The sequence below is a fragment of the Lycorma delicatula genome, chromosome 9 (assembly GCF_047948215.1).
Source record: "Lycorma delicatula isolate Av1 chromosome 9, ASM4794821v1, whole genome shotgun sequence".
Classification (NCBI taxonomy): Eukaryota; Metazoa; Arthropoda; class Insecta; order Hemiptera; family Fulgoridae; genus Lycorma; species Lycorma delicatula.
This window is the reverse complement of record NC_134463.1, coordinates 131,647,001-131,670,911: the sequence shown is the minus strand read 5'-3', so window position 1 is coordinate 131,670,911 and position 23,911 is coordinate 131,647,001. Positions and strand designations below refer to the sequence as shown.

The 23,911-nt window shown below is 32.0% G+C and overlaps 1 protein-coding gene across 1 annotated transcript in view; it reads right to left on the bottom strand.

Annotated features, from left to right (window-relative positions):
* The window catches only part of LOC142330161 (prominin-like protein), a 231,974-nt gene that overhangs the window by 7,945 nt on the left and 200,118 nt on the right, over window positions 1-23,911 (bottom strand). Inside the window, exons 15-18 of the mRNA XM_075375268.1 lie at window positions 12,042-12,163; window positions 9,150-9,200; window positions 7,397-7,585; window positions 2,746-2,850 (exon numbers count right to left, since the gene is read on the bottom strand). Of these exons, the coding sequence (XP_075231383.1) occupies window positions 2,746-2,850; window positions 7,397-7,585; window positions 9,150-9,200; window positions 12,042-12,163 (467 nt within the window). The remainder of the gene's footprint in view (window positions 1-2,745; window positions 2,851-7,396; window positions 7,586-9,149; window positions 9,201-12,041; window positions 12,164-23,911) is intronic.

Sequence of the window (23,911 nt, the reverse complement as noted above, 5' to 3'; positions counted from 1 at the left end):
ACAAATCTTGATGTTCATTAAAATAATACCAAAAGTTGTTCTGTCATAAAAGCCTTTCACTAAATTTATGGTATTGCTTATGAAACAGTCTTCATAATATGCGTATGATAAAACCACTACCACAATTAGAGAACACAGCAAGTCATACCAAGTTCTGAACTTATAATGAAGAAAATTTCATCACGTTGAATAACTCATTACTTGACTAACCGACATGTCTACACATTTTTGGCTTGGCATGAAATGACATCAACATTTGACTGTTATATATCAAATATAGGTCTATGCTCTACACAATGCAACACAATATAAATCAGATGTGAATAAGCAAAAATATACGCGTCCTAACATATTTGTATTGTTTGTTCCATGAATGATGGAACAGAATAAATTTAAAGAGTTGGAGTTGTAACTTCAGAACGTTATGTGATGGGTTGTTCTGGAATAAATATACAGATTCAGTGTATAAAATAATACGTAGAACACCTACTCCCTTTTCAATTCCAAATTTTATGTCGACCAGTGCAATTAAATGCTAAAAGCGAGAAGAAGATTAAAACAAACACTGTAACACAGGGTATTGTGTTACAACATCTCTTGAACGGTTTAAAAATGGTTAGATTCAAATATTCTATTTTCAAATATAGATAAAATAGCATAACGTTTTTCCAGTCACCATGATCTTTTCCTTCTAGTTTTAAATTAAAGCTAAATAATGAAACCGTTAAAAGAGCTGAAAATACAAACTGTTTAGGAGTGTTTGTGTGTATATCAAATCAGATTGATGTAAAAAATAAATGAAAATGAAAAAGTTGTTGCTTGCAGACATTGAGAGCTATTCTTTCAATACATCTGAGTAGAAGAAAATAAAAGTCTGTTTTGAAAGAAAAATTAAAGCAATATTTGGAGCTTTACAGCAAGTGCTACTTAATCTTTGACAAAGCCATTTTTCTTGATTCTACATCCACAATATAAACTGTTGTCACAAACAAACAGTCCTCAAAATGACAATGTTTTCAATATTTTTTATATTGAAATAACTATTTTCATGATTATTTTGGAAGTGTTGGTAAAGAAATTGAAAGCAAAACTGTTAAGTATTCATCAATCGATTTATCTAACGGTGAAAATAAAAAAAAAACATTAACAATTAGTACATTTTTAAAATCGATATCTGGCAATGAGACATTAAACACTATTTTAAAATTAAAACATACATATGGTGGAATAGACAGTATATATGCAAGCGTATTAAATTTGATTTTTTTATATATTGTTCAACCTCTAGTGTATATAAATAATTTTATTTTTGAAACTGGAAAATGTCCAGTTTAAATTAACTGAAGGAACTCCTGCTTTTAATTCTGGAAATCATAAACTAGAAACTAATCACAGACCGATCTTCTTAGTCTCAACTTTCACTAAAAATTTTGAAAAACTATTGCATAGCAAATAGTTATTACATTCTTGGCTAAATACAATATATCTTGCTAAGGCTTTTGACACTGTAAATAATTTGCTTTTACTTAAAAAACTTCAAAAAATTGGAATAAGAGGAGTTACTAGAGAATTGATAAAGAATTATTTAAAAAACAGACCGCAGGTAATAAAAATAAAAAGTTCTAAAGTGAGTTTATTACAAAAAACACAATACCCTGTGTTACAACATCTCTTAAATGACATAAAAATTTGGTTAAATTCAACTATTTTATTTCTAAATGTACTAAGGCGGTTTGCTTTAATAACTTTTTCCAATTACCTTGATCTTTTACCCTTAAATTTTAAATTAAAGCTAAATAATGAAACTGTTAAAATTGATGAAAATACAAAATATATAGGAGTATTTATGGATACTATCTGAGATGGGACTTTCAAATAGCAAGCTTATTTATTACAAAGGATAAAATACATAACTTATATAGGCTAAAAGAAATAATACAGATTGTTTATGTATGGACTTTACTATAGCATTGTGACATACAAGATAATAGAATGGGAAGTTGTGAACAAATCACTTTTAAAAATTTTATATAATGTACATGTTAAAGTTATCAAAATAATAACTGAAATTAATACTGCCAACAGGATCATTCTATTCTTAAAAAATCTTAAATCTTAAAAAAATAAATGTACTTCTATCTTTATATCTTTACTGCAGTCATTTGTTTGACCGCATCTATAAAATGTTATGATTATAAGATGTAACTCTTTACAGTTATATAAAGTTTCTACTGAAAAAAACAAAAGAAAAAACCATATGTTTATACATCGGTTATATAATTTCAACAAACTTCCAAATTCATATACGACTGATATCAAGAAACGTAAAAAAATTTAGAGAATTAGTTCAGGATAAATAAAGCACTTGTTTTGTAAATTGCTAGTACATAATTCTCTCATAAAACTATGTAATGAACTAGAAAACTGTATTTTGATAAATTCACTTTGTATATATATTGAGTAATAGTTTAAGTCTTTAATAGTTACGTTACTAGAATTGGGTGAGGTTTTTGTGTTTTTTTTTTTATACTTCACGCAGTGTAAGGATACCCATATGCATCTCTGCAGGAAAAATACGTATGCAACTTCTTATATATGTATATTATCTTATACATATTTATGATCTAATTTAAGTAAATAAAAAAAAATAAATAAAAATAAGAATTATCATATTAAAATAATAAAAACAATTGACCTGCAATATTAAATAAACAATACAAACCAAAAATCAAAATTAATACTTACGGAGCTGGTCCAGGGTAGTAATAAGGAGGTGGTCGTTCATATTCAGTAGACAATGGTGGACTTTGGTGATATCTTGGTGGACCACCATTAGGGAAATCCCAATGCCTTTTGAAAAAAGAATGAAAAACAATAACAGTATTTTTTTCTTTTAACTCTGCAATATTAATTTGGTTAGTATTAACAAAGGCGGTGAAGATTATCGGGTAAGAAATATTTTGTAGGTGAATTTATGTTGTGAATGATTTGATCACTCTTTTAGATCCTTTCTGAAGATAAACTTAAATTCTGCTCCTACCCCATTACTTTATTACAGAAATTAGACGAGTTATATTCTCCTTTCCAAAAAAATGCACATTTGTTTGGAAAACTTCACTAATACGTAAACTCAAGAAAATCAAGATCAAATTAAATTTATGAATTAATTATTTTTCTTTAATAACTTTAATAGAAATTTATAACGGTAAAGTCTACAAAATACTGAAGTTTACCAAAAATCTGATTGTTAAGAATGAGTATTTTCTTTCTAAAGAGTTCAAATTTTAGTCGGTTTTCAATCTGTGGATGAAAAAAGAACTTATACAGTTAAACTGATAATTTTGTGTAGTTGACATGATAATTTTTGGTCATAATGTTAAAAATAATTTTTCATAAAGTAGGCTATAGAGGAATAGTGTCATAGAAGCAAGTCTGATTTCTACAGCTGATTTTAATAACTAAGCTCAATAGCTGTTAAAAAATTATAGACCAATAAGTATATATTTTTATACAAGTGACAGTTATCAGAAAAGTACATTAAACATTGATATTTTGTTCAATATAATTAAAATATACATATATTTAAAAAAATTATTTTTAGGTACTTGCAAACACACACTTCCCTCTTACAGTGTCAAACTAACAGTGTTAATGACTGCACAGTGGACTCTGATTTCTGAAAATGCTTGTATAAATGAACATTACGTCATTTTTTACCTTTTCCTTTTTATTATTTTTCCTGGCTCACCACTAAGATGCAGTACAATTTTAATTTGTAACTCTTTTTAATAACTAAGAAAATACGAGGCGGCAACTGTAATATTCTAAATGGAAACTAAGAGATTTGAAGACCTTATAGCAGCACAAAAAACTATTAAATGAAAATACTGGCATATAATGCAAATTAGTATGTCAAACAACATACAGGTAGGCTGTTGTTGGGCAGGGGTCAGAAGATATTACATAACGTAATATCAAACGTCATTACATAACAACCACAATTCCACAACAGAAGACAAAATGAGAAAAGAGATAGGTTGCACTGGAGTCTTACTAACTGCTTCTACTTACAAATTTCTAACAAGTAACTGAAAATTTATACAGACAGATTGATGCAAAAATAAATAAAAATGAAAAAGATGTTGCTTGAAGGCACTGAGAACTACTCTCTCAATATATCTTGGCAGAAGAAAACATAAATCTGTTTTAAAAGGAACATTAAAGCCATATTTGGGGCTTTACAAGTATTATTTAATCTTTGACTGAGCTGTTTTTCTTCACTCTAAATCCACAATACAAACCAATGTGGCAAACAATTAGTCCGAAAACTTCAGCGAACAAGCTTGATAACTTTTTTGTGAGTTCCTACATAGTAATAAATTGAAATGAAAAGGCAGTTTCTTGAAATAAACGACAAAAAAAAAGTAAAAAAAATAGTATACTTACAAACCAGGTATCAAACTTCTACCTTAACAAAGGGATTTCCTTGGTGCAGGCCTCGAGTGGATTAAGTTCTATAAATTAATCTACTGCAGTATTTGTTAGCAGTAGACTGTTAGAACAGACAAAGGCCACTTTGCTCTTTTGTGTCTGTAGCTACACAATGGAAAGATTGTTTTTACAAAACTTTATCAGGGTACCAAAAAATAGCTGGAATAAATCCTGAGATCTACCGCTAGAAAACAACAAATGAAAAACTAATCTTCAATGAAATCACAGTGACAGACTGTGAGAGAGGATGTTAAAATGAAAATATAATAAACCCCACCACAACGAAGCCTCATTATTATAATAACCTTCTATATAATTTTTATTTATTCCCAGCATTTCTCATCGATTTAACATTAAGCAATAAACAACCCCCCTTCCAGCACAAGAATAAACTACATATAAATCCTCAATAAATTATTAAGCACTCTAATATTATAATTTTTACACTCATTAGAAAAAATTTCAAGGAAATATGATTTAGTTATCTTGATAGTCAAATATGTATTAAATGAAATAATTTACAGTAAACAACTTACTTCTTTCACTATTCAAACTGTTACTTGTTAAGGTGTAGAATAACTTAAATTACAATCATGTTACTATTTAATAGTTCTACAGCTTACTATGTGAAAATGGAACATTACTGTATAGATGTCAAGTAACAAACTAAGCTGTTTGAACAGAAGTCTTGCACATAACTCAAAACAAATTTCTATCTCCTGCATCTTACAATAGAAAGTAGGCTACAATAGTTGTGCTATATCTTTGCTGATGAGTTTGAAGTTTAATAATTTGCTAAATAATAATTCTAAATACGAGGGTGTCAATTATTATCTGCAATGTAGTTATAAATTTTATTGCAATACAAATAGGAAACTTACATATAAATCATTTTTCAACATAGTCCCCTTGCATTTCAACGCACTTGGTCCATCGTTGCACAAGCTTCCTCATAAAAGAAGGTTTTCGGTTGTGCTGTGAGCCAGGAATGCACCGTTTCTTTCATGGTTTTGTCCAAGGTAAATCGACATTTCCTTAATGCTTCTTTGAGTGGACCAAACAAGTGGTAGTCAGAAGGGGCAAGATCAGGACTATACAGACGATGAGCCGGTTGAGTTTCTGGAGCGTTTCAGGAGTGTGGGCAGCAGTATGTGGGCGGGCATTGTCGTGCAACAATACTACACCTTTCGACAGCAGTCCTCAGCATTTGCTTTGAATTGCAGGCTTCAACTTAGCAGTAAGCATCTCACTGTAATCTGCACTGTTTATTGTCGTGCCCCTTACCTCATAATGTTCCAGTACTGGGCCTTGTGAGTCCCAAAAAACCGTAAGCATCAGTATTCCTGCAGATGGTTGGGGTCTTGAACTTTTTTTTTGCAGGGCGAATTTGGATGTTTCCATTCCATACTCTGCCGTTTACTCTCTGGCTTGTAATGATGGATCCGTGTTTCGTCACCAGTGATGATTCTGTCTAAGAAGATGTCCCGTTCGTTACCATAGCGATCCAAATGTTTTTGGCAGATGTCCAAGCGGATTTGTTTATGTGACTGTGTGAGTTGTTTTGGGACCCATCTTGCACAGACCTTATGAAACCCAAGTCTGTTTGCGGAATATTTTGTAGGCAGAACCGTGACTAATTTGCAGACGATGTACCACTTCATCGATAGTTACTCGTCTGTTTAAGAAAACCGTGTCACCTGCACGCTCAATGTTTTCCTCATTTGTGGTGGTAAACGGTCGTCCGGCTCCTTCGTCGTGCGTAACACCTGTGCTACCATTTTTGAATTTTTCAATCCATTCGTAGACACTCTGTTGCGGCAACACACTGTTCCCGTACTGTACCAAAAGTCTTCGATGAATTTCGGCCCCTGATATGCCTTCCAACCACAAAAAATGGATCACTGAACATTGCTTTTCTTTGGTGCTAACAGAAAGCAGAGCAGCCATGGTTACTGGTAGGGCAGCGATAATGGAACTAACCTAGCAGCATCAAACTTTCACAGACAAAACAACAATTAAACCACGCATGTGTCATCTATGCAACACGACAGTACTACCAACATACACAAAAATATAACTAAATTGCGGATAATAATTGACTTACCCTTGTAGTTGTCAGGTTTTATCTTAATTCCTCATTAGTTTTCGATTAACTTATGAAAAAACTGAAAACAACAATAATCCAAGCATAATCTATGTTTTAGCCTTACTTGACCTAATACTCGTGTGAAACATATTTAAAAAATATGCCTCATTAAGTGCCTAACTTGACTTTTTCACCAAATTTTAGGCAATTTTGACAAATAGTTTACTGTTTATTGACTTTTATAAGTAATCTACAGTATGTTTTCAGTCACGAATGGTTAATATAAAATAGTATGTTTTTTTTTGATAAGCTGGTTATATTATATATATATAACGAAAAATATACATAAATAATAATCATTTATGCTGCTGATAAAATAATTATTAAAATTGTAACCAAATTTTGCGCTGGTGTGAATGATGTTAAATCATTCACAATTCAAAATCCTTTCAGTTGTCTTATGAACAGTATTTCAGAGCAGTATGTTGACAGTAACAGTATATGTTATAGTGAATGTTAATTTTGTGGTGGTTATAATACTTTTTCTGCAACACTTAATGTAGCAGTAATTTTAAGAAATCTTTTTTTTAAATATCACAGTACCAAATCTTTTCTTATATTTGTTGGATTGTTGAGAGGTACTATAGCAATTTTTATCAATTACTGATCACTTTTTAACAAAAATTATATTGTTTTAAAATTAAATGCTTTTTATTTTACTTCATAGCATTATTAAATATAAAATATTGTTCACAAGAAGTTTTACCAGAGGAAAAATGTATAACATTTTGTGTAATTCAATAAATCTAATTAACTCACTTTGGTGCTATGTCACTATATCGATTGTCGCCATGAGCTCCGCTATTCGCTCCACCTCTGTCAGCAGGTGTCCTACCAAGGTGGCCGCTGTAATCAGCCGCAGCACCTCCCGGTGCAGCAGCACCGTTAGTATTATCGTATGATTCATGACGATAACGCCGTTGACCCTTCTTTTTCTTACCATGTACGCTATAATAAAACCGAAAAAATATTTACAGACAACTAAAAAAAATAATGTAATGAAATTTTTTTATCTTGTTCAGATTAACAAATCATCAGATTCCTATAGCCTATGCAACATCTAACCCTTTGTAAAAATAATTCAATAGTTTAGTGTTTTGTACCCTGTAAAGTCAAAATAAATTGTATCTGAATCTCACTGCTCCATGTGAGTAGACGTGTAATTTTTTCTTTCATTAAATCTATTGAAAACATAACCGTCCACAACTATATTAAATTCACAATCTGTAACTGTAAATCCAAGAATTGTCAAATCAATAAATTTTAAATATAGAAAAATCAGTAATATATAGCGATGCAATTTTTTATAAAGAAGTCTCATAAGAAAATGAAGGTTATGACCCTTCATTTCAACGGTTGGGATTTTCTCACATGCTACAAAACTGAAAAATAAATAAATAAATAAAAATATATGTAAAAACAATATAAACACACTCTAGAAATTTCTAGTTGAAAGTGAAATACTATGTTATAATTCAGTCTAAATTGTTTTAACAAGTAAATGTTCTATCCCCATTATGTTACATAGAAGGGTAAGATTTCTTATAAAAGGGGTATCTTATAAAAGGAAGGCAGACATCAGGATTGTTCATCTGTATAGAACTATCTCTTTCATTAAATAAAATTTAGGCAAGACAGAATACGGTTTGGTTCTAATTTAGTAAAAAAACAAAGTAAGTGTTTTTTTGAGCAGGTACATTACCTAAACTTATTCACGGTAACTTTAACATTTTGTTTTTTAAGATACTAATTATCTTTCTGATACATTTGTCATTACACTTAAATACCTGAGAAATTAATAGTTCTATAACTTGTAGTATCATCTCTTTGTGGTCTACGCCATACAGTTGACAAATATTTTTACTGACAAATGTTGATTTCTTTATTATTTTCAGTTAAAGCTTTCAGTTTTTTAAGTTTTATTCAAAATATATGTTGTGTTTTTTCTTCAGTTATGTTTTTAATGGTTTTTATTTTGGTAGTAATTTATTTTTCAGTTTAATATAAGTTCATTTTATTTTTTACTAAAAAAATATTATCGTTTAGTTTAACAATTTTTACTGGTGTATAGTATCAGTTTAAAAGAGTTTAAAAGAAGAGACAGACTTATAGGCCACATACTAAGGCATCCTGGAATAGTCGCTTTAATTTTGGAAGGACAGGTAGAAGGGAAAAATTGTGTAGGCAGGCCACGTTTGGAATATGTAAAACAAATTGTTAGGGATGTAGGATGTAGAGGGTATACTGAAATGAAACGACTAGCACTAGATAGGGAATCTTGGAGAGCTGCATCAAACCAGTCAAATGACTGAAGACAAAAAAAAAAAAGTATGAGTTTATTAAACACAATCATTCAGAATTCTCCCAACAGTTGATCTTAAGATTGTCTGTTGTATAGCATACTTAAATCTGGAAAAAAATGAAAATGGAAACCTATATCGTGACAAAAAGTTTAAGTAACCTACAAAATTTTTTTAAATGTTTAATTTATAAATTAATACTGATAGCTTACTTTGCAAGAGGTATGTTATCACGATCTGCATAAGCATCATAAAGATATTCACTGTAAAAAAGAAAAAAGAGACAGAATTAATATAAAGCGAGTAAATAACAAAAATTGACTGCACATTATCTATTCTAAAAAGATTGTTCAGTTTAAAATCAGACAGACACTCAGCGCTGCCTATGGGCAGCTTTAGTATTAAGAACATTCAGTGTATACTGGGTAGTCGGAGTTGAACAGTGTTAGAGTTTTGATGTAACTGCACGCCAGTACGGCCTCTGCAATTAGTACTAGTTTGTTTCAGTTATATAGTAGTTTAAGTGTATTGTTTTTTCATTTAAATACAGTTCCTTTCATATTTTTTATCTTCATACAGTCCATTACAGTTTTGTTAAATTCGCTATAACATACAGCCCGTTACAAAGATGATTTACATTTACGAATGAATACAGATGCCAATAATTATTGGGAGATATGAAGGTCTTCAACAAGATGACTCCAAAATTACTACTGACCAAAGAACAACATGAGAACACATAAACAGAGCACTCTATGGTTGCCCATAACATATGCAACAAGTTAAGGTAGTGAGAACGTACATATTGTTAGAAAAGGAAGGCATTTAGGTTCATCAACTCATTCCCTCGTTTACACTTCTCTCCTCTCTTAGTCATTATTATGTTACTATAATGTACAAACAAAATACCTCTTAATATCTTGCTTTCTCAAACATTAATCTTTTAAAAGTAAGACATAATTCATATCTCCCCCCCCCCACTGCGCTGACCTCATTTTAATTCTTTGAAAGACCAAACATATATTCTTATAGTCAATTATTCAAACATTTATATTACAGTGCACAACATCAGAGTCACGCATCATTTTATGAACTGGTTAACCATTCTTCTTCTTTATGAAGTCAGACCTAGAGATTTCAAAGAATCATAAGAAAAGATAAAAATAACAATCATAAAATTTATAAACACGTCTCATTATCAACATCATATAATATTATCAAATAATATTACCTGATTCAATACCGGGGTACTGAGAAGACAACTATTCATCATCCAAACAGAATGAATTGCTACAGTAAAGATTATTTTACACAAAAGCCAGATCGGATGAAAAGAATTTTCTAAAACACCTAACATCAGGTTTGACAACACATCAGTGCTTTGACAATTCATTGTCCTCACTTTCCTGTTTGACAGTGGCTTGATAAAAAGTGATGAAAAAATTACTGTATATTTATGAATATTTGACTGTAAACTCTTAATATGAGGGTCATTCAATAAAGACACATGTAGCTATGGAGGGAAAACAGTTGGTAAGAGGGTTATGTTACTTCCGGACAGTAAGTCAGTAATTCTGTGATGGTTTAAGATCAGTTTGAGTAAAACTGCTTTCTTTACCTCAAAATCTCATTCTGTAAAGGCAAGTGTTCTTGAAGTTTGTAAATCAGTTGAACAACATGCAGTGGTCTGGTCTTCTGATCTGGTTTTCTGAAGTTAAACGCCGGTTAACATTTATTCTCATATGACCAAATAATACAAAGTTACATGAACTGCAATATGTTTTACAAATGTGAAGAAAATTTAAAGATGGCCAAATTTCAGTGAGTGACAAGTACTGTTCTGGACATCCAATTGAGGTTTCAACTACAGGGCTTGAAAATCATATGGACTTTCTCATCCAAGAAGATTGATGGATTACAGTTGAGATTATGGCTGAAAAATTACAAGTGTTGATATAGTTCACAACATCGCTGACAAGTTCAAGTACTGTAAAATAAGCACAAGGTAAATTCTGAGACAGTTGACAGATTACCATAAAGAGACAAGACATGTGCACAGAGCTGAAATAACAGTATCAGCAGGAAAGTTATCTATCTTATTTGCATAGTATTCTAACCTTTGAGAAATCATGGATTCATCATTATGAACTGGAATCAAAAAGACAGAGCGTGGAATGGAAGCACATGAGTTCACCTATCAAGAAAAATTCCAGACTTGATTATCAGCAGGAAAAATCATGATGATAATTTTCTGAGATGCAAAAGGATTGGTTTTTGTAGATTTTCAAGATCATTGAACAAAACAGTGCGTACTACTGTGACATGGTTATCAACAAAATGATGCCAGCAGTATTGGAAAAACATCCTGGATTACAGTACAAAGGCATCATACTGCTTCATGAAAACGCCTCACACAAGTTAACTCAAGAAACCATTGACAAATTGGGTCGGGAAGTACTACACCTCATCCCCCATTCAATCCTGACTTGGAGTCCATTGGATTTCCACTTGTTTGATCCACTCCAGTCGGTGCTACATGATAAGAAATACCATGTAGCACGGTGTTAATGGCAATAATGAGATTAAAAAAATGTGCTAAATTGGCCAGACATCCAGATAAAGATTTCTTTATAGCAGCCATAAATAAGCTGATTCAGACACTTGTCCCAGAAACACAAATACATTTTAAAAACATGAAATAGACCAATAAAGATAACTACAAAAAATAAACACAGCTAAAAGGTAAAATAAATATACAAAAATATTCTTTTTATACTAACAAATTAACAATTATGATATTTATATTATAAATGAAAAATCATGTATTTACCTAGCCCCTTGAGCTGAAGAATCTATGCATTACACGATGATGAATAAATAAATGAATCTATATATGCCACAATAACCAAATCAAAGCAGTAATTCAAAGTTTATGGAAAAAATTGTATAAAAATAAACAGATAAAAAAGTAGTCTGACATGATTAAGAATTAATAATGATTATGAAAGAATGATGTTTACAAAATAATGAATGTGTTGATGTAATAATTTAAACACAAATTACAGTTCTATAAGCATAAATGATAAAAAATAAAATGAACTTACGCTTCAACAAGTGGACCAGGATATGGATCAGATTTCTGATACAATGATGCCAATTTAACAGAGAAAACAATAGCTGGAATAAACAGGACTAGAATCCAACCGACACTCACCCAAAATCCATTCTATAAATGAGGAAATATTAACAACAGTACAATTAATATAATTTGTATAAATAATTATTATAAAATAATATTTTAACTATAAAGTAGAATTAAACATTAAAATTATATAAACAACATAAAATATATTTATTACCTAAATGTACAGAATCTTTTATCAAAACACTGCAGCCGATACTGTAAAACACAAACACACACACACACACATACACACACAATGAGAATGTAAACAATTATAAATGAAGAAGTAGAAAATTTTTGAAAACATGAAGTTTTTTAAAACCTGGTATCTAATAAACTTTTTTAAATTATTTACATTAAACTCATGCTATTTATATATATTAACGAGCAGCATGAGTATTACTAGACTGTACTACAACACCGCTATATAAGTGCCATAAAACTTGCCAGATAAATTTACTAACAAAAAAAATTTATTTACACTATTAAAATGATCAATGTATACCAAGCAGAATGTATAAATTAACACTTGTGCGTTATTTTCTATTTTCTTTTTTTGTTTAACAGCAAGCAGATTTTTAGAAAAGTAAAATTTAAAAGCTATTAAAAAAATAACCAACAGCGATAAAAATGTTATATTCTAACATGTTGTTCATCTAACCCTTATTTATCACTCGGCAGAGTACTGGTTCGATTAATGATTTTTAAAATGCCCAAACTTCAACAAAAGTAAATCTTTCATAAAATGCTCATCATCAAATCCTGCAATTTACTTCTTTTGTAAAAAAGGCAATAGATGTTTTAAAATTATTTAATTGTACTAGTATTTGGTAAAGTGATAAATAAAGGTTAGATGAACATGTTGGAAAATCAAATTTTTATCACAATGAATTTTTTTATAATCTAAGTTAGATACTAATAAAAAATATATATTTAATATTCTAAATAATATATATATATATATATATATATTGTCTGTCTACTTTACATTGAGGTCTGAAGTTAACAAAACAGATGCCAAGTGAGACAGTAAGAACTGGGTGTACACAAAATTGCGCGATAGCTACTGGCCGCCTGATTTAGTTTTTATCAAAATAATCATACAGAAATAGTTACCTATTGCTTGGTATATTATAAAATATCTAATATTTATTTATTAAATTAAAAAAAGGTTATAAATTGTAAATATATTAAAGTTATTTTCAACGTTAATTTTGTTTTACTGTTAGTAACCGCACAAAATAATAATAGGTTAATGAAATGAAAACATACATAGGTTTGTAAATAACACTGATAGATGAAAAAATTGTTATGTTTCTCTAAGCGTGCTACCATATCTTGAATTGCTTTTTTACGTACATTACAGAAATGTACAGACAATTTTTTCTATCACCCTTAGTTTTAAATAAATTACACTTCAAAAAAAATTAAAGGAAAATATAGTTAAATTTGTAAAATTTATAATTTTGCATGGCCATATCTGTGTTAGAATGATTATGCTGATGCTTTTCTTTTATAAATAGCCTCAGGCACACCCAAATTAATGTCCAACAATAATCGACTAGCATGTTAGTATTCCATTTCCCTTTATAGTGGCTTTCCATCACCGAAATGTCTTGGTGGAAACGTTCACCGTGTTTGTCACTTACGTCTCTGAGGGTGTCCGGGAAAAAATCCAGATGTGAGAGGAGGAAATGTATTTTCAAAGATATATTACATCCCATAGCTGCTCTGTATGAAGTAAAAAGTTGATTAACAATATCGTGGTAATTGTCGGATTTTTGTTTGCAGAGAAAAGTTTTGCAAATATCTTTAAATGAAGCCCAAGCTTCGTCTACATTATATAACATTGAGTTAAATATATCATCTTTGACCAACTCTCTTATTTGAGGACCAATAAATATTTAATTTTTCCTTCACTTAGATTTGAAAATTTCTGCCTGATGTACAAAAATTCAGGACTATCCTTCATTGCTTTTACAAAATCTATCATTAATCCGAGCTAGATATGGAGAGGGGTAAAAATATTTTTTGGGTTCAACTAAGAGCTCATGAATAATATTTTTCCCATTTGGAGCTAAGTTGTGTTGTTTATTCCACCCTTTGGTAACATAATGTTTATCCCTAGCTCGGCTGTCCCATTTGCAAAGAAAACACATTTACCTAGTATAACCTAACTGCATGCCTAACAAAATAGCTGTAACTTTCAATTCACCACATATGTTCCAGCAATGTATTTTATAATTTATTTTTTCAAGAACATCTTTCATCACATCGTATGTCTCTTTGAAATTAATACCATAAGCGATTGGTATCGAAGAATATTTGTTACCATTGTGTAGTAGAACCACTTTTAAATTATACTTGGATGAATCTATGAAAAGGCGCCAGTCCTCGGTTTATGTTCTAAGTGCAACATAAGCTCATCAATATTTGTGCAATAAACTAAATTATTTTCGTCAATTAAGTAGTAAGAAAGTTCTTTTTGTCAGCTTCAAAAGCCAAAAAGTTTTGTATTTTTTTAAAGTAAATTCCAACCTTGCAGCCTTGATCCTAACTGTTGAGCTTAATTTTTTTGATAAATTTAAATCCCTAACCAAGTCATTTAATTCACCTTGTGATATAAGATATGGCTTATTGGAAGGTAATTAAAAATCAAAATGATTGTTGCCTTCTTCAGTACTGCCTGATTCTTTATCTCTGCTTTCGAAACATACATTTACAGGTGGCTCAGGAACTGAATAATTTCACTGTAAGGTACAGGCCAGATTGCAGTTTGCAATGAAGCATATTTTACAGAATGTGTTGATTTTATAGAAATTTCAGATACACTTGTTAAATAAAAGTAACAATCGGTTACATGATCCTTTGGTTCACACCAAACCATACGTACACCAAATAGCAAAGCCTTCCTGTGTACCTTTCAGCCTTCCTCTTAAATATACAGAACAGTTAGTGCATACAGACATGATTAATCTTATCCATGAAGACTCACTTTTCAGTGTTAGATATGATGTCATAATATGTGACTATGATACGAATTAATTCTTTGTTTAGTACTATTTATTTATAGCTTACAAATTATGCTAACAAAGTTAAACAATAAAAAATTAGCTAACAAATACAATGTAGGAGCTTAAAAATGCTAAATATATGTTGAAATGTGAAAAAAATCCTTTAATTAAAATTTAAAAATGTTTCTAAAATGGTGGGTGATAGAAAGATTCTGACTTTTTATTTGTTTTCAGCATCAAAAAACAGATTAAAATCACGTATCACATGCTAGGAAACAAAAATTATGTTTATCAGTGTAATTTGTTAAGTGCTCTCTCTACAGAAACCCTGAAATACTATTTACATGTAAAATAAATTAAAAAATATATTAACATTATTTATTACCATTTTTTTGGTCTTTTCTCAATTTCTTACAGCGAATCACTTGATAAATAATAACATCCACTCAGTACCTCATCTTCATCTAACATTAGATTCCCAGAATTTTTTTTCGAAATTAATAATGAGTTTATCCACCGCGATATCAATAAAATTACCCAACTTTCACATTTTTTCTTCTTGCAGCACTTGTTTAACACAGTTCATCCACTTATCTGCCGTTACCTCAGCGATACTGTTTTCAAGTAAAACCTTGACATCCAGTAATTTAAGTTTTGTTATTCCCCGAGCTATAAATCCTTTTATTTGACTCCACTCTAGTTTTATTGGATTCAGATTACAGCGGTATGGTGGAAGCTGTAATACTTTACGTCCATTTGCTTCAGCCATATCATTGATAACATAATTGTTAAATATTTATTTATTTATTTTAACTTCTTCTAGGAGTTCAAACTTTAAAAATGAAGAAACATATGGATTTGTTTTTCTCTCAGCCATGATGAATCGGGGATTTTTTCTAATTTTACACTACGGTATGGTGCATTATTCATAACAATAACACGATTTGGCAGAATTAATTTCATAATTGTATTAAAACAGTTTTTAAAAAAAATTACCTTCCATATCTTTAAGGTAATTACTCTTTTTATGGAATTCGGAAACTAATAATGCAGCATTAACAAATCCATTTTCACTCCCTACATGACCTACAATCACTTGTTTTCATTTGTTATTGCCAATTTTATACCGGTACTTAAACCAGACAGAAAAGACTGTTTCGATGTTTTAACAGAAATGTCACACCAAACTTTATCGACCGAATGAACTTCGTTCACCAAATTTCATCCAGATAAAAAATCCTTTTTCCCATTTTTCTAAAATCTTTATTTGTTTCAAATATTTACTTTGCGAAATCTTTATGTCATCTCTATCAATGATAAAACTATTTCTACTTTTTCCTGCAAATTTTAAACCCGCTGATAAAAGAAGTTTACGTAAACTAGCCCGACTAATTATCAGTAAATCCGGATTGCTTTTGACAGTTGAAAGAACCTTATTGAGTGTGGGCAATTTATTTTTAAAACAGAAACCTTGGACTTTGGATCTGACAGCATTTTTATTGACATCATCAAATTGGCTTAAAACAGGTTTTGAACGAAAACCTGTTTTTGCCAAATTTATCTGGCAAAATTTTATTGAAACAACAAGAACTATAATCTTATCCCCGCTTCCTAATATTTTACCTTTTCTGTGTTTAACAATACAGCAAGAAAGGTTCTCGGCTGTAGTTATACATTTCATGACGCTTTAAAAAATACTTATAAATGAAAACTTAATTTCTAGCAGTGTATTAAAGCAAAGAAGTCATAAATTTTAGTGTCAAACTTATTCAAACAAAATTAATGACAAATACAACCTCACTCATATGAGCAGTTAACGAAGCCACAGTTAAAATAACAATGAAGTTTCACTAGATGATCATTTTTTAAATCGTGTTGGAAACATAAATTAACTGTGTCATAAAGATATGAATAGCTGTAAATATTGTTATTGTTTATATAACATGATACATGATCTTATATACCAAATTGCAATTCAAATACTTGTACTAACGCACAAAATGTTTGTTTAATCTAGGCCTCAAGTAATAAATAATATAAATATTATAAAATTAGGAAACTGAAATTAGTATAAATTTTTCAATAATTGTTTACATATTTATAAATACATAATCATAACTAGTAATGTTGAATAACATTCTTATCGTGTGGTAACTATTTTTAGAAGTGATTTGTCATATTTTTCCACCTGGTGGATTGCATCAACCAGTTGAAGGTTGTCATATGTATAAAATACACGATGCACATGCAGATTGTTTACTTCAGGCCTCAACAAAGACAGGAGGAAAAAAAAAAAAAATATATATATATATATATATATATATATATATATATAAATATATACACTCATGAGAGGGTACGCAAAAAATAAACGGAATCCTTCAGTTTTATTTATGTATTTATTATGTTTTTATAAAAATACCTTCAATCCCCTTTAAAATACTCTCCATCACAGCTAATATATTTGTCCAATCTCTTATTCCATTATTCAAAACGTATTTTAAATTTGCCTGTTGTGATGCCAGACAGCACATTTCTTGTATTTTTCTTCATCTCATCCATGGCGGCAAAATGCTTTCCTTTCAGGTACCTCTTAACTTTCACGAATAAAAAAAACACACGGAGCTAAATAAGTAAGGGAGTCATCCCATTTCTTTTTTAAAAAATTGGTGCAACTGAGAGCTGAGGTGCATTGTCACGGAAAAATCAGTCACATGTCTGCCACAAATCAGGCCTTTTTGCTGCAAACTGTTTTACAATCTTCTCATCTTCTCAAAAATTCCAAGTACAAGAAACCCTGGTGGAATGAATTTCAAACTTCTCTTGAATGAAAAAACAAATGGCATTAACTTGATGTTTGACTATACTTGATAAGCTTTTTTTAGGGTGAGGTGATATTACAATCTCCATTTGGTTTGACTGCTGTTTGGTTTCATCACTAGTAATGATCTTGGAAAGAAATCTAGGTCGGTTTAGAGCTATTCTTTCAACACATAGCGTGTTTCAACCGACCCTATTTTTGCAGAACAGTCAGGAGCTGAAGTACAAACTTTGTAGTGACCCATCTCATCCTCAAATCTTCTGACAGAATTTGCCGAAACAAGCTCTAAGTTACTCCAGACAAGTTCTCGATTTCTTCAACGGTACATCATCGGTTTTCAAGCGTAATTGTGTGAATCTTTTTCCACTTTTTTATCTGTTTAGGAAGTTGAAGGACTCCCAGAACAAGGTTGGTCATCGATTGACATGTCACCTTTTTTGAAATGCAAATACCACTCGTATACTTGAGTTTTCCCCATAGCAGTAACCTTGTAAGCTATTTTCAATATAACAATACTTTCTGCTGTGCTTTTCCTGAGCAGGAAACAAAACTTCATGGCCACTGTTCATTAAAGTTCACCGTGACAAAAAATAAGAAGCAGGTGAAACAGTTTCTATAGAAAAAAATTCACAGATGTCAGACATAACCTTCTCAAATGATTTTGAAGACTGACACAGAAAAACTTACTTGACACTCTCCTAGCAGAAGAAATGTATATATATATATTTTCTATGCAGGCTAAGTAAATTTTTATTGTACTTAAACATAGCAAATAATAGAGAAATAAATTACAGTTACTTCTAATATGAGCAAAAGTAAACAAATGAAAAAAGTAACATATATACCTGCTTTAGTGAATCTTTAAAAAAAAGGTATCCCATTTTTCAGAGAATTATTAATTTTACAAAATTCACTAGAATTAGGTGAATTTTTCAATAAAAACCTTTCCTGATTTATACATAAAGAAATATTGATTTTTGTTTGTAAATTATTATTCAATGTCAATTATTACTTCATTTTCTCAGCTACTCAAGCAATAAAATAATTACCTAATTTTTTCTTGGGTCAAAGGGGTCAATAAAAGAAGACCTCGATTTATCTTCATCCCACTTCAATGCATAACGCTTAGTTTTTATTATTACTTTTACAAAACAGCAACTCATTTTGTGATTAATTTTTTATAAAAACATTAAAGAAAAAAGGTGGAAAAATAAAATTACAAAATATTAAATATAATAAAATAAAAGATTAATATACAATTAGATTTACTATAAAAATTATTATGTCATAACTATACTTACTGGAGTAGCAAAATATATTTTTTCTGTGGCTGTATTGTAACATTTGAATTACATGGCTGGAACCTGTATCATAATGTGGATCATTATGATACAGATTTTGATTATGATACAGGTGCTCAACAGATCAAAAGCCTATTCTTTTCAATTGCTAACTGATCAGAAGTGAGTACTGTTTAATGAATCATTTTTTTTTTTTTTACTTTGTTTTTAATCCAATTTAGTAGTTAGCAAGCAGAGGTTAATTTAAAAATACACCGGTAAGCAACTAAATTCCTATATTAACCATTTATCCTTTTGTTAATTATGTCAGCTAATGAGGAAGAAATGTCTTTAACATTGATTAATATTAAAGAAAAGGCAGAACTTATGACTAATAACTTAATGCCACATAAATGAATTGTTTAATGTATTTTTTGAAAGATTTAAAAAAAATATATTCTGTGAACAATGTATTTTATCATTAGTTTATTTTATCAATAATCCCAATATTTTTTCAGACGTAGAAAAAATATGATGTGCAGCTCTTAATAATGGCCATCAATGCATTCTTGTGAAGTTTATAACACTCACCAAGACTTATTTTATAACTTACTTTGCATTTTTGCATTAATGACCATACTACTAAACAAAATTTTTGTTTCCTAACATGTGATACATGATTTTAATCTGTTTTTGATACTGAAAGGGAATATAAACTCAGAATCTTTCTATCACCTACCATTTTTGAAAAATTTTTTAATTTTAATTAAGGAATTTTTTCATTTTTCAACAAATAGTTAGCATTTTTAAGCTGCTATATTGTATTTTGATAGCTCATTTTTTATTAACGTTGTTTAACTTTGTCACATATTATGACATCTTATCTAATACTGCAGAGTGAGCCTTCACGGATAAGATTAATTATGTCAGAATCCAACATCTGAACATTGTTTGCTGTAAAATTAAATTAATAGTAACTTAATTTTAATCCAATAAAATTGTTAATTTAATGTATATTCTAAGAGATAATAAAAGTAATGTATTGACAATGTCTGATGTCTATTGACTTTATGGGAACAAATAATTTCTTATTGGCCTGAGGTAGATAATCCCTATGTCTCGAACACAACATCTATGTTCCACGTCCAGGGCGGCAACATAGCCGCCCTGTCCAGAGCTGTACTTACGTACATTACATATAGCTGGCTAACGGGGTTCCGAGTATTGTTCTCGGTAATGTTCATTTTCGGCCGAATTACATCTACAGGCCGAATTTCAGGACTGGATTTCGCGGCCACCTGCAGGTACGAAACTTTTAACGATTATGGACATCGATTGATACCACCTTTAGAGCTGGTGATGTGGCGGCCATGGTCAAAGTTATTTCAGGTATAACGGAGGCCTTTTGTTGTCCACATGTCCCCCGCGATGGCAAGCATGTAGTTAAGGTGCCCATGTTTTTCGGAGCATGGGAGCCCTGAAAACCTCGGTGTGTAATGTAAGGGCCTGGAGTCCGTACAGAGACTGTGCATCCGCTCTCTGTCAAGATATATGCCGGTTCCACCGGAGTACCAGAACGGAACGAACCGAACTTGGCAGAGGGTTCACATAAACACCCTCGTCTAGAACCGCTAGAACCGGCCGTTTCGCCTGAGGCAAAACGAAGAAAGAGTGCGGAATCAAGGAAAATTGAAGTTGAGGCTAGGAAAAGCTTGCAAAAAGATTTCTTCAAAAGTAACATTCCGAAGCCGAAATATTTAATAATTACAAAGGAAAACGGTAATTTCTCGAGGTTGAGTCCCTTCCTCATCGCTCGAGAAATAAATAAATGTGCTGGAGGCCCTGTTAAGGAAATCAGAAAAACGTTCACGGGACTTCATGTAGAGACTGTAAATAATATAGTCTCAGAAGATCCTAGGGCTGAAAAAAATAGGAGAATTGGGTGTACGTGTTGATCCCCATGGTACACTCAACACCTCAAGGGGTGTTGTGGTCTGTCGGGATCTCTTAAACTGTTCAGAGCAAGAAATTGTTGAAGAACTAGCAGCACAAGGAGTAATAGAGTGTCGCCGATTGAACATGAGAAGGAATGGCGAAGTCCTTCCTTCAGCATCTCATGTTCTCACATTTAACCGGCCTACTTTGTCGGAGAAAGTTAGAGCGGGAATACATCGATTGGATGTGCGGGCATTTGTCCCACAGCCAATGAGATGTTTCAAGTGTCAACATTTTGGCCAAACCGCTATAAGATGTGAGAGACTGTAAATATGCGTGTGCGGCGATGAGGTGCATGAGGGAGAGCCGTGTAAAGAGCCTCCTACATGCATCAATTGTAAAGGACAGCATTCATGTAGATCCAGGAATTGTCCTGTCTACAAAGACTAGGTAGCTGTGCAGGAAGTTAAAACCCTGCAAAAGGTCAGCTACTTCGAAGCAAAGAAGATTGTAAATGCCTAGACCTAGAGCAACAACAACCATGCTCAGGCTGCAGCTGCTGTTCCTGCTTCTGCTCCAGTTGCTGTTGATGATAATGCAATCATCAACAAACTTGCACCTACTTTGGCTGACTTAATTGAAAGGATCATTGAAAGTAAAATGAAGCCTTTCAGCAGTAAAGAAGCTGTTAAGCCAAGAATAACTGTACAGCCTCCTGAAGACATATCTCCAAAACAGAAAGTTGCTCTAGTACAAAAGAAAATGGACGCTAAACCTGAAATCCAAGTCCGTCTTAGTGAGATTCTAGTTGATGAAAAGAAAGTAACAGCTACAGAGTCTGTTATGGAGGCTCCCAAGCCTCCTGTAACTGAAGTGGCCTCTAAGCCTCAGAGGCCACAAAAAATTTCACAGGGGGCGAGTGTCCCCCCTTCCACAAGCGGTTACCAGTGCTGCTCCCGTGTCGGGGGTCGGCCAGGTTGCCGCCTCTCAATCGGCGCCGATCCATGCCCGTCGTATTCGGCGGCTTCTGTTGTCTCCGATTCGGAGACTGGAAGCTATACGGCCGACGACGTTCTCCGCGAACACGATGCTGTTCGCAATATGTTGAAAAAAAGGATGGCCGAAAGGAAAACCTAGGCTATAAATTAATTTAAAATCAGCGAGTCGATAGTACAATGGAACATCAATGGATGTTTTTCAAACATCCATGAGCTCCAACGCTTGGCACATGATGTAGACCCGATTTGTATATGTCTGCAAGAAACACATTTCAGCCGAAATGAAAATTTTAAATTAAAAGGATATGATATATTTTGGCGAGATCAACCGCTAAATATAAGAGTTAGAGGTGGAGTAGCCATATTAACATCGACCAGAGCTACCACTGAAGCTGTTGATCTAAATACAAACCTACAAGTGGTCGCCGTTAGAATGAAGCGTCCACTTCAGGTCACTGTCTGCAGCATATACTTACCGAATTTTGATTGGAAGGAGGATGACATAGCGCGATTAATATCTGAGCTTCCCCCACCTGTCTTATTGGTGGGTGATTTTAATGCTCATAATTCTCTTTGGGGATCGGATTGAATAGATCCCCGCGGAAGAGAACTGGAAAGGTTCCTAATGAATTCTGAACTTATTCTTTTAAACGACGGGTCAGGAACCTTTTTCAATGCCAGAGACGGATCGACGTCCTGTATAGATCTTGCACTTATAAGCAGATCGATAGCACCGAGGTACAGCTTCCATGTTTTAGACGATTTGCATGGAAGCGATCATTTCCCGGTACAAATTGTAACTGATGTTACAAGAAAAATATATCCCATCTCTAAAAGATGGTTGTTTGAAAAGGCAGATTGGACGAGCTTCACAGCTAGAACGATACTCCCTGAAACAACTGGAGTTATTGGGGACGATGTCGATGCTATAACAAATGCAATACTTGAGTCGGCATCAAGATTCATTCCCAAAACATCTGGAAAACTTACGAAGAAACCCGTTTCATGGTGGAACGGTGAAATAAGTGAAGCTATTAAAAGAAAGAAAAGGGCACATAACGCCTTTAAGAAACGTCCTACCACAGAAAATCTTATTGCCTTTAAGAAATACAAAACGTATGCAAAACGTCTCATAATAGATTCTAAGAAACGATCCTGGCAGAAATATGTGTCATCCATCGACAAAACCACTACTACATCAGATGTCTGGAGGAAAGTGAAGGCGATTTGTGGGCGTAAAAATTTTGCTCCCATAACTAGCCTTCAAGATGAAGATGAAATAAAAGACACTCCATATGAAATTGCAGGGCTATTATACAATTACTTCGAAAAGGCCAGCTAAACAGCCAACTACGAAGAGGATTTTCGAACCAAAAAAGAAGAACTTGAAGGTCTACTAAATTTTAGAACAGAGTATAATTACTCGTATAATGTACCATTTAAAATGGAAGAATTCATGAAAGCGTTGGAAAAAGCAGGCAACACAGCTGCTGGTCCGGATGAAATCCATTATAATATGATCAAGCAGCTGAATACCACTGCAAACGCAGATTATTAGAATTGTATAATCAAATATGGTGGGATGGAATGTACCCGCAGCAGTGGAAAAAAGCTCATGTTGTTCCAGTAACAAGAAAAAAAAAATTTAACAGATCCCAATAGCTATCGTCCCATCTCCTTGACGTGCGCTATGGGAAAAATATTCGTAAAAATGATTAGTAATCGACTCGTTTGGGTTTTGG